The sequence below is a fragment of the Alnus glutinosa genome, chromosome 2, assembly GCF_958979055.1.
Source record: "Alnus glutinosa chromosome 2, dhAlnGlut1.1, whole genome shotgun sequence".
NCBI lineage: Eukaryota > Viridiplantae > Streptophyta > Magnoliopsida > Fagales > Betulaceae > Alnus > Alnus glutinosa.
The window spans coordinates 38,158,809-38,171,148 of NC_084887.1; the positions used below are offsets into that span (position 1 = coordinate 38,158,809).

A 12,340-nucleotide genomic window follows, 5' to 3' on the forward strand; every position below is an offset into this window, starting at 1 on the left:
CCGGCAGCCGACTTTGAATAGTGACTAACTCTTCAGACCGGGCAGGTTTCCAATGCCATTCTCCATTCTTTAAAACAGAAGCTACCTTGGCATCAATGCTACTCTGAGAGTCATAAATAACTCTAAAGCCGAAGCCATCAAGGAGAGGACCACAGGAATTTCCTCCAATTCCAAGAGCAGTCTTGAGGGAGTTTTACATTCCAAAAACTTCTCCCCTTCAAAAGATACATATGAGTTCAAGCAACCCAAATAGATCCAGACTTAGCAAATAAGGACCAAATATGCCTCATCATGGAAGAAATATTCCAAGTTTCTACGCATTTCAACCCCAGCCCACCTTCAGATTTAGGGAAACAAATATCACCCCATGCAACCTTAGCTTTGACAGAATCACAATCCTTGCCATTCCACAAAAACCTATTAAATTTTTGGGAAATATCCTTCAGAACACTCTTAGGCAGAATAAAAATACCAGTCCAATATACTTGTAAGCCATAAAGAACTGAACTAATCAACTGCAACCTGCCTGCAAAGGAAAGCTGCCTGGAAGTCCAAAACCCAATCCTGCTTGTGATCTTTTCTATCAACACTCTACAATCCATAGCAGAAAACTTGGAAGAAACTAAAGGAACTCCAAGATACCGAACCGGTAGCTTACCTTCCTCCATCAGCAACTCATCCAATAAGATAGTCTTCATTCTAGAGGAAATACCAGCACAAAAGAGAGAACTCTTTGAGGGATTAGCTTTCAAGCCAGACAGCTTCTCAAATTCTAGAAGAGCTGCCTTAACAACCTCGATGGAAGAACTATTCACCTCAGAAAAAATCAACATATCATCAGCAAAGCATAAATGCGTGAGCTGCAAATTAGAGCACCTGGGGTGAAACTTAAAGCCAGGATCAAAACCAGTTAGCTCCCCCATGATTCTAGAAAACACCTCCATGGCAATGACAAACAAGTACGGGGAAAGGGGATCCCTTTGCCGCAAACCTTTAGCCCCCTTAAAATAGCCAACCAAGGTGCCATTTATAGAAATGGAGAAATGAGGGGATGTAATGCACTCTTTAACCCAATTTATGAATCTCAAAGGAAAACCAAAACAAGATAGGCAATGAATAATAAAATCCCAATTGACTGAATCATACGCCTTCATCAAATCAATCTTCATAGTACATCTAGGCTTCCTATCCTTACGATGATAATTTCTGACCAATTACTGGGCCAGCAGCACATTTTCAGCAATGTTCCTGCCAGGGATGAAAGCCGATTGGTTCCTACTAACCATAGAGTCTAAAAAAGGAAGCATTCTATTTGAAAGGATTTTTGTAATGCATTTATACACTACATTACAGCAAGCTATTGGCCTAAAATCCCCCATAACATTGACATCCGGCTTCTTAGGCACCAAGGTTAGAATAGTAGCATTCACCTCTTTTAGAAGCTTACCAGTTGCAAAGAAACTTTGAATTGCTGCCACCACATCTGCCCCCACAACATCCCATGAAGCCTTGAAAAAATCAGCCGTATAGCCATCCGGTCCAGGAGACTTATTAGTCTTCATGCTGAAAATAGTGGCCTTGATTTCCTCAGCCGAAACATCCCTCTCCAACATAGCAGCCTTTTCTACCGAAACAATTGGAGAAACAGGTTGCCTAACCCGAGACGCATTTTCTTCAAAAAACACCATAGAAGTAGACCCCAAAAGCTTCTAATAAAAATTCTCCACAATGCTCTTAATCTCACCAATACCTTCCACACAAGTTCCAGTCTCATCACATATGTGAGTGATAGAGTTTTTAGCATGTCTCCCTTTTACCACCCTATGAAAATAACCTGAGTTCTGATCTCCCAACTTAAGCCATTGATTCCTAGCCTTTTGTTTAAGAAAAGCTTCCTTAGCTCTAGAAATAGAAACATATGCATGTAAGTATTCCCTCTCCTTATGCAAAGAATCTGCACTGTCATGAGAGTTTAACACATCTCTCTGAGCTATATCCAGGCACTCCCGGGCATGCATAACTTTACTTCTAATATCCCCATAACAACTAGAATTATTGCTTTTAAGAATGGCTTTAAATGCTTTAAGTTTCATGCAAAGTTTGTACATAGGAACCCCTCGGTATTCCTGATTCCAACTGGCTTTTAACCAATCCATATACTCCTTATTCTCAAGCCAATACGTAAAAAACTTAAAAGGCTTTGGACCAAAGCTAACCATAGTGCCAACGGAAATAATTGCAGGAGAATGATCAGAAATTCCACTGGAAGGAAAATCTATACAAGTCCTACCAAATCTGCAAATTCATGCCTCATTCACCAACACCCTATCCAACTTCGTAGCCACAAAACCAGGCCCCTCACTTTTGTTGTTCCAAGTGTAGTAACAACCACTAAAATTTAACTCCATAACTTCAAGGTTATTCAGACAAACCCCAAATTCCAGTTCATAAGAAGTCAAACAATCCGAGCCCCATTTCTCCTCCAAACATCTAACCACATTAAAATCTCCACATAAAATCCAAGGGTTAGAATCCACTCTCAATTTCATAAAATGGAGACTTTGCCATAGCCCTCTTCTATCAATAGGGTTATTTGGACCATAAACAAAAGTTTGATACCAACTAACTTTCTCTTTATTAGAATAGAAAAAACAAGAGATACTTTGGTCACTTTTATCCACCATAGACACACTAAAATCCTCCTTCTTCCAGCAAACCCATATGCGGCCCAAGTAATGCTTTTCATAGTTGAAATGGAAATCCCATCCAGGAAGCATCGCAGAGATAATATTCACAGCATGAACTTCTTTTACCCTAGTCTCCACCAAACAAACAATACTAATTTTCCTATCCCTAACAATACGCAGAACCTCTTTCTGTTTAGAGGGATGATTCAAACCCCTCACATTCCAAATTAGCATGTTCATGAATGAGGCGAAAAACCCCGCATCAATCTCTCCTCATCCTCCAGTTTCCCCTTCCCCTTATCACAAGATGGGACAGGGTCCATTTCTTCTTCTAGCAGCTTTTGGAGAGCCGCATTAGACTTCCTAATCTCACTGTTATCAGATTTCCTGCCATCAACCCGAGCCAACAACTGAAAGGAATTAGACCAGTGCTTGCTATTCTCAACAATAGAAACACGATTCTTAGGGGTTTTCTTTGTTCTGCTTACAACATTCCAAGTATCACCTGCAGAAGACCCCGGCTTATCAACTCTATCGATGCTAGGCTGAACTTTTTGAACAGGTTCATGAATAACTGGATCTGTTTTGCGGGGAACCGAAACTGCCTTCTCCATTTTGGTGCATGTGTGAGTGGCATGTCCAAAAGTAAGACACTTCTTACACTTGATGGGCAGCCATGGATATTCAATTCCAACCATATTAATTTCACCATCAATTCCTACAAGTTCTATTTCTTTTGGAAAAACAGAGTTGACATCCACTTCCACCAATACCCTAGCAAAACCAAGCCTAAGTTGATCCATAGTCACCGAATCAGCACAAATAGGCTTACCTATACCACTGGCAATATGACTCAAGCATGTGGAATTCCAAAATTCCATAGGAACATTATGAAGCTTTATCCAAATAGGAACTGAAGCTAAAGAAAGTTTGAGTAATTGCATACCTGGCGTCCATCGACGAAGAATGAGAGGCTTGTTAGCTATATGCCATAGCTTTTCCTCCAACACTGCTTTGCTTATACTCTCACTTGCAAACCGAAACAAGAAGAGCCCATTTTCCAACAGAAACACCTCCACGCTACCATACGAAGCCCATATGTTTTCCACAGTTCTCTTAACCACAAAAAATGGAAGAGGTTTATCTAGGAATTGACCAATCAAAGAGGAGGACCATTTTGAGATCCCTTCCTCAATAGCTTCCTTAGGAGGCTGAACAATAATCCTCCCATTCTGACGTTTCGGCTCAAAATACTGCAATGATCCCGAATGTTTTTCAGTTTTGAAGAGCTGCCTCCAATCCTGAATGCTTCCTTTTCTTGCATCCATCCCCAAACTTTTAGTGTCCTTATGAACAGGAGATGGAGTTCTCTCAACCGCACACCCCTGCATAAGAACAGGGGATCCAAGTGCCACAAGACCATCATCCTGTTCAATAGGATTAACAAGTTCGTCCTGAGAATGACAACAATTCATCTCCGTACCATCAGGTCCTTCATCTTCCTCATTGTGGACAATATCCACCGGCAAATCGTCCAGAATAACCTCACCAGACTCGGGCACTGCAAGTGCTCGAGGTTTTGTCACTTTTTTCACTCCTCTCCTCTTCGCCATGTCCAAAGTTACACCAACAGTATCTCCATCACCGTAATGCCAGCACCCTATTCCGTCAAACAACACCAAGAATCACATCACCACGCGCCCCCACGCGCCAAGATCAAGCAAGCGAGTAGCAAAACCTAAAAAAGTTCTAACTGCCACAGAGCGTTCTAACTTCTTTTGCCACGTCAGCAAAAGAGCCAAGATCTGATCCCTACTTCATTCAAAATTGTATAATTGTTTATGTGTTGCCTTTCGCTTTTCCTGTACATAGGCATCGGTTTGGCTTGTTAAGGATGAATGGCTCTAAAAAAGAAGAAAGCTAAGAAAATGGTCATGTGATCATACTGAAATTAATGGTCGCACGTACGTTTTCTCCTCACGTGGAGCGTCCACTAGCTTATACCTTTGGCCACGCGATGTAGGAGAGACAATTAGCAGTTTGGGCTCAAAAACTATTGTTTTTCCTTGGGAATCACAGTTTTCAGTTATTTTTTGCTATTTTAAGAAATATTTTATTTAATAATTTAGAAAGGTTCATATTTTCAGATTTCGCCAGATTTTTGGGAGAATCTTTATTTTTATTTGTAGTTTGATTTTATGTAACAATTAGAATTTTTTCCGTTTTTGGCAAAAGTTGGTTTATTTCCACTATTTGGCTAAAGACAGCTCTAGAAAAAATAGATTTTTTACTTTTACATTTTATCCCTAACAAGAAAAAAAATAAAAAATTATGAAGTGAGAAAATACGCATATTGACAGGGGTAAAAAATGGAAAAAAAAAAAAAAACAGTTCATTATGGAGCATGCCATGTATACGCACATTTCTGACAATGAATTTTTTACTTTCTTGTTTTATCCCTGGCAAGAAAAAAATGAAAATCATTAAAGTGATGAAATATGCGTCGTCTTTCCGAGGATTAAAAAATGGAAAAAAAAAAAAAATAGTACAGCTCTTAGAAAAAAAAAAAGAAAAAGATTTTTCACTTTTCCATTTCACCCCTGACAAGAAAAAAAATGAAAAATGTTGAAGTGAGGAAATACGCATCTTGACGGGGGTAAAAAATAAAAAAAATAAAAAAAATAAAAAAATAAAAAAATAAAAAAAAGGTTCATTTTGAGGCACGTCATGTATACACACATTGTTGACAATAAATTTTTCACTTTCCTGTTTTACCCATAGCAAGAAAAAAATGAAAAGCCAAGTGAGAAAATATGCGTTTTGTTAAGGGAAAAAAATAAAAAAATAAAAATAAAAATTGTACATTTCTGACTTGTACACTGCACAAGGAGGGAGAGAAGTAGGTGGGGATTTCCAAACAGAAACTTAGTTTCAACGCTACTTAGAATTTGAATAAAATTATGTTTTCAGTCTCTCTATTTAATTACTTTGGATGGTTAGGTTTTTTTTTTTCTCAATTCTGTTCCAAACTTTTCTCTCTTCTTGAATTACCTTGTACTACTTTCAGTCAAGTTTATGTCTTACTATTATACGCTAGCTGTCGCTGTCAATTAGTGTCGTCCGCGGATGAGCTACGACCATCCGTGCATGGTGTTGAATTCTTCACTTATTAGCAAGTTAAGGCCGTAATCTAATTAAGTGTCATGCCGGATTTTATGCTTGCAACTTGCAAGCAAGTCATGATTATAGAGTTTGTAAATTATAATCCCACCCAAATTAATCGTAGGCTCTCGAGTCCGCGTTGACAACTTGGGTTGTCGGAGTGGATATCTGATATATCAGTACTACAGCTAGGTACGCCCACCACAAGATATTTTCATCGGGTTAGCTTGTTGAGTGGGAATGGGATGATTTGAAGATGGGCCAGTCATGAAGAAACACAATGGCAGAGCGGACCCCGCCTTCTTTCGTAACGTTCGTAAAGTTGAAAATTGCCCCATCCTAATCTCTAACGTCCGATAGTCCGTCCATATATACTCCACCCTTCTAAATTCCAACTGCGCACTGATGATCAGTTGCAGCTGTAGAAATTTGCAGCGACGAAAATCTATCACTGGGACCCATACCTATTCATTTCACACTAAAGAACCTGAAAAGCCCCACTTTAGGCCAAGACTTTCAATATATTCACACTAAAAAAAGGTTGGCCTTCGCCGCGTGGCTACAGTAGTGGTTACTGTAGCCACGTGTTCAGACAGCCACGTGTCATACTGACAACGTGGCAACATGCAGCTGGGAGACGGTACTCTCTGTTATTTTCTCTTACTCCAATATAAAGGGAGATCTCAAAGCCTTCACAGAAAACCAACCAAGGCACAACATCATGGCTGTCAGTGGGTTGTTGGGTTTGGCTGCCTGGGGCTTCTGCGTCCTAGTCCTGGCAGTGCAGCCTCAAGGAGCGTACGGCTTGAGTCGTGGTTCTTTTGGCTTAAGCAAAGAAGTTGTAGCTCCACCGGAGGCTGGTATTTGCGCATCTTCGGTGACTGTACATGGTTACAAATGCCAGGAGCTCGAAGTACGTAACTCAAAACTGTTTTATATATATATATATATATATATATATATATATATATATATATATATATATGATTAATTTAGTTGTGCTATATAATTAAACAGAGGTGTGGACTAATGTCTGCATGTGTGTTTTTCAGGTGACAACCCAAGATGGGTATATTCTAAGCCTGCAAAGAATTCCAGAAGGTCGTATCGGTGGTGGCGAGAATAAGCGACCGCCAGTCTTAGTACAGCATGGTCTTCTTGTGGTAATTGAATGATATATACATCCTTGTTTAGTTTTACTGCATGGCTTTTACATTAGTATTGATAGTTTATTGTAAATTCTTTCTTTATTGCTATTTAATTATCATAGCAGTTATTAAATAATTAAATTTAGTTATTTTTTGATTTTATAAATATTGCTATTTTTATGTCCATTTTATATATATATATCGACTTACGTCTCGTATTTTAGGTAAAATATCTATAAAGACATTATAAAAAAAAAATAATAATTAAGGAGTAAGTTAAGTAATAATTAACCTTTTTTTTTTTTGTGGTAAGTGAGTGTGAACGGTATTCCAGGGTTTGACTACGTGACAAAAGGGGTCAGTCCGTGTCTGTGGCACGTTATGGGCGTTTGAGTTGGTTTCTGTGCCACCAGCGTGGCTTTCAGTCAATTTTAGTCTTTGGACCAAAGGACAACATAGGTAGGTAGTATCATGTGTCATGTTTTTTTCAATAAAGTAACATGCGTCATGTTGACTTGGTCTTTCTTAGAGTATTAAGCAGTTAAAGCACTCCTCACTTCCGAGTGATGTCAGCCTTTTCATAAGTACCATGAGGTTAAAACATTAGCAAAAGACACATCTAATAGCAAAAGAAAAAAGCCCGTAACAAAAGGTATCTTTTTTCGCTTGATTTACGCATCCTAAAGTCATACGTTGCTCCATCCATCATCTAAAGAAGGTTAAGTAACCATTACTCCAAAAACTTCCTAATCAGTCACATGGAAGAAGTGACTCTGTCAGAAAAAGGATGGTCCTAAAGTAAATGCACACAACTAAGAGATATGGGATTTTATTAGTGCCTGTCACGTCACCCAATAAAAAACCAGATCTGCTGGTTGGCACTCACCAACCACGGAGCTTGCTTATCGGGAATAATGGCGATCATTCCAATAATTCCGGGACTGATGCAACTATCTTAGAGGTTTGTGTTAAAGTGTTTTATATTGCCACGTAATATATGATTTAGACAATTTTTTATTTATTATAGTGTTTTTGAGAGCGAAAAAAGTCCGTAAACTCTCTTAATTAGAACGTTTGGTGAGGCAACTCATCACCCTTACCCTCAAAGGACGATCGCCACTATAAAAATGGATTGGCGTGGCTGTGAGGCCACCTGTACGTACGTAATAGCAATGTGAAATTTTGTGTAAATCTAGCCGTAAGTAAAATGCTACGTACGGCTAGCATTTTTCGTAGTTATACTGCGCGAGACAAAAAGGTCGTTACCCCGACAAAATCTAACGGTTCGCAAAATCATGCACCGCCTCTGCCTCAGGCATAAGCCAAAACATATGTGCAGTCTCTGATCGATAGTGATAGACATGGGCGGGCAATATTGTTTGTGCTTAATTATGAATTTTAACGACGTAGCTACGTGGTTTTGCTGCTGATCATTGGTGTACGTGTGTGGTGGATGCAGGATGGAATGTCATGGTTTCTGAATCCTCCGGAACAAAATCTACCGATGATTTTAGCTGACAATGGATTTGACGTGTGGATCGCTAACACTAGAGGGACCAGATTTAGCCGAAGACATACCTCCTTGGACCCCAGCCAACCGGTTTTTCCTATTTTCCTTCACTATATATGTATAGTCTATTTAATTGTGTCATAAGTTTTAATATAACATAATCGGATATAGAAATTCAGACAGTGGATTCTGGTCCATTTCTCTGTTTTGTTTTGTTTTACTCATGGCTTTGTCAATATCGAAAATATGGCAGGCTTTCTGGGATTGGACGTGGGATGAATTGGTGTCCTTTGATCTACCAGCTATTTTTGACTTTGTGTATGGCCAAACAGGGCAGAAGATTGACTACGTGGGCCATTCCCTGGTGAGGATCATACTATACCGTGCACCCTTCAAGGCTGGAATTTGACTTACTTCCAGTGAAAAATTAACGATGAAAATTGGAAAAGAACTCTCACTAGATGTAGTCATGTAGATATAATTTTACGTACACTATATGTGGGAGAGGTGTGGTTCTTATATTCCAAGTTAAATCCTTGAAATTTGAACATGTGAACGAACCACATTTGGCAGGGGACTTTGATAGCTTTAGCATCCTTCTCAGAGGGTAAACTGGGGAACCAGCTGAAATCAGCAGCATTGTTGAGTCCCATTGCTTATTTGAGCCATATGAACACTGCACTCGGCGTTGTTGCTGCCAAATCCTTTGTTGGTGAGGTAAGGTAATCAATGATGCTCTAAATAATGTTTAATATCAAATAAAGGCGCAACAGCATGACAGAAACGCTTGGTTTTGCCTGCAGATCACCACGCTATTTGGTCTTGCAGAGTTTTATCCAAAAGGGTAAGAGAATCAAGAATTAAGAAACCTTATCTCACAGCATTAGACTGTTGATGATCATCCTAGCTAGGCTCCTGGCTCTACTGATAGAGAAATTACTTTATGTTAGAGTTAGAATCTCTCTAAAATATTGATGGTTTTCTGTAATTCATCTAAATAGGGAACCTGTAGAAAACTTTCTCAAGTCTCTATGTGCTTATCCGGGGGTTGACTGCTATGACTTATCAAGCGCAATTACTGGTATTACTGTGCCCACCTTTTGTTTATATAATCAAACAGAGTATTGCTACGGATACTTCAGCTTTTATTAGGACGTGACAGATAATTACGTAAATTATCATGTCAATTTGTAAGTTCATGTAACACTTAATACATCAGCAACTAAACAATTAAATTTGATTAGCGGTGTTACGTGAGCTGTCACAGTCACTTGTAACGAGTTTGTAATAAAAGCTGTAATATCCCAAGCATTTTACGGCTCAATAATTGTTAAAGTAGCTTCTGTATGCTGGAGACACAGATTTACATTCAATAGCACAATTTTGAAAGAAGTAACTTATGCATTCATTCTGCCTATGTGCTTAATTCAAGGCAAAAATTGTTGTCTTAATTCCTCCACTATCGATCTCTTCCTGATGAATGAACCACAGTCGACATCAACCAAGAACATGGTACACCTTGCCCAGAGTAAGTATGTTCCTCATCGATCCTTACTGTGTTATAGAACTGTAAATTGATGTTCGCTTATAAATGACTAATCGAGGAAGCTTTTGCAATATAAATTTGCAGCGGTTAGAGATGGCGTTGTGGCAAAATACAACTATGGGTGGCCTGTCAATGTGATGCATTATGGGGAAGCCAGGCCACCGGTTTATAAGCTCTCTAACATTCCCCATGACCTTCCTCTCTTCGTTAGCTATGGTGGCCAAGATGCACTCTCTGATGTTCGAGATGTTATGCTTTTACTTGATAATTTTAAGTTCCACGATGAAGACAAGCTCTCAGTTCAGTTCATCAAGGATTATGCTCACGCAGATTTCATCATGGGGGTGAATGCCAAGGATGTAGTGTACAATCAAGTGGTCGCATTTTTCAAGCATCAACAATAATGATCCTTGATTTATGGATGCCTCTATGACCAGATCTACCTTTTACTCTTTCCCTAATAATAAATCATAAACCAACTGTATACAGTGAGATGGAAACCATTATATGAACATGCTTCAGGCTATGTGATACCACGCATGTAAGAGTTATGATTACACAGAATGAAAGAAAGTTTTTCCTCAATTAAAACACAGCAGTATGCACAAGGCATAATTTATATACAAGTACAGCAGGGCATTATATTCCACAAATCATGGAATTACAATTACAAATTACAGACTGCCTGTTGCCATATGTGGTTTAATTGTTTCCTTGTAGAACAGGTCAACTTGTCTTGGATGGCACGATGTGAGCTGGTATCAAGATTTTCCTTTTCTGCTAAATCTTTTTTTTTTTTTTTTTTTTTTTTTTTGTAATGCTACTCTTCACACACATTTATCACACCAATTTTATACTGGCTGACATGACGTGTTTAAAGTAAGTAATGACTGTAATGCTATTTAGAATACTGTTATATGAGTCGACCGTCATGCAACTAGTATGACGTGGTAGTGAAAATCAGCCTATTTTTTTTTACAAGTGTTCATAATGACTAATTTTCATTGTTACGTCATCCTAATTGTATGACAGTAGGGTACATTCTTTTAAGGACAAAATTTTCCTCTAAATTGGATTGGAGAAAATTTCTCAAACTCAATCTGTTAAACTGATATATGTCCTTAAAACACGTAATTCTCTCATACATGTGAGAATCGCTCTAACGGGAAATGTCGTATGCTTTGTTAATCCTATTTGCATGTGAGAATGAAATTATTAATTAAATTCATGGATAGGCTTCATTTGCTTTATGGGAAAAGATATCAGGAAAGTGACCAACAATTGAGGCTGCATATATTTAATAATTCAAATTGATGAGCTATAATAGTGAATAATTAATATGCCAAGATCTAACTATATAAACAAAGTCATAGCGATCATCACAGGCCATTCACCAGACTTTCTTCATTTGTCTAGGTTGTCCAATGCAACCAGTTTCATCCAATGTGTCGTGGCAGAACTACTTCTGCATATAAGATTCGAACCTCCAGGCTAACCCTCAAGTGAATATGATCAACATGATAGCTTTGTTTCAACGCCAAGCTTCCACGACCTTTAACCAACTAGATTTTGCTTAGCCGGCAACCCAAACACCGAACAGGTATTGCACTTCACAAACTATATATGCCCCTGAGCCGTCCCAGAATTACATGAATACTTGATGATCAGCTATGCTGTACTGATTTTCTGCTTCTGGCCGGGGCAATTTGAGGAATCGGATGAATCTCGACAACAGTCATCAAAAGTAATGGTATTGTATCCATTGTGTAATAAATAAGAGTTATGATATACTGATAGAGACACTTAGGATGTTTACAGGTATAGAGTTCCCTGCATATATATTTGTAGGAAGAGGATTGCTTAAACCAACCCCAAAAGGGAGTAAAGAGAAAGGGAGAAAGAAGTAATGGCGACCATGGAGAACACAATGTTCTTGGTATTTGTTTTTGTTGCTTTGATCACCAAGGAAGCCTTAGCAGCCCAACATGCTGTTGGGGGAAGTTAAGTAATAGTTAACCTCTTTGTTTTTTGGGTAAGTGAGTGTGAAGTGTGAACACGGTATTTTTCTTCTACTTAAACTTTCATTGTTTCACTATATATTTAGTAGTGTCTCTAAAATCTGGTATTAATTGGTCATATAATCATATGGGGAAATCGTTAAGTCGTCCCTTTGGTTTGACCTTGTAACAAATAAATTGTTACAAATTTACGTGGTTTCAAAATGAACTTATAAAACGATTCCTTCTCAAATATTTACAAATTTACTTTCAAATAAAAATTAAAATAG

At 38.5% G+C, this 12,340-nt stretch overlaps 2 protein-coding genes across 3 annotated transcripts; one reads left to right on the plus strand and one right to left on the minus strand.

Moving 5' to 3' along the window:
* Window positions 1-236: 236 nt before the first annotated feature.
* On the minus strand, window positions 237-1,169 carry LOC133860610 (uncharacterized). Its single transcript, XM_062296183.1, has one exon. It carries the CDS (start codon window positions 1,167-1,169, stop codon window positions 237-239), a length of 933 nt encoding a protein of 310 aa, XP_062152167.1.
* Window positions 1,170-6,530: 5,361 nt separating this feature from the next.
* On the plus strand, window positions 6,531-10,644 carry LOC133860009 (triacylglycerol lipase 2-like). Of its 2 annotated transcripts, none has more exons than XM_062295629.1 (9): window positions 6,531-6,762; window positions 6,902-7,012; window positions 8,457-8,597; window positions 8,761-8,871; window positions 9,081-9,224; window positions 9,311-9,351; window positions 9,509-9,588; window positions 9,940-10,035; window positions 10,138-10,644. In XM_062295629.1, exons 1-9 carry the CDS (start codon window positions 6,571-6,573, stop codon window positions 10,455-10,457), a joined length of 1,236 nt encoding a protein of 411 aa, XP_062151613.1. In that variant the 5' UTR covers window positions 6,531-6,570; the 3' UTR covers window positions 10,458-10,644. The 2 variants fall into 2 exon arrangements, with proteins under 2 accessions (XP_062151613.1, XP_062151614.1); XM_062295630.1 differs by having other exon boundaries at window positions 9,940-10,039; window positions 10,138-10,276.
* The last annotated feature ends 1,696 nt before the right edge of the window (window positions 10,645-12,340 follow it).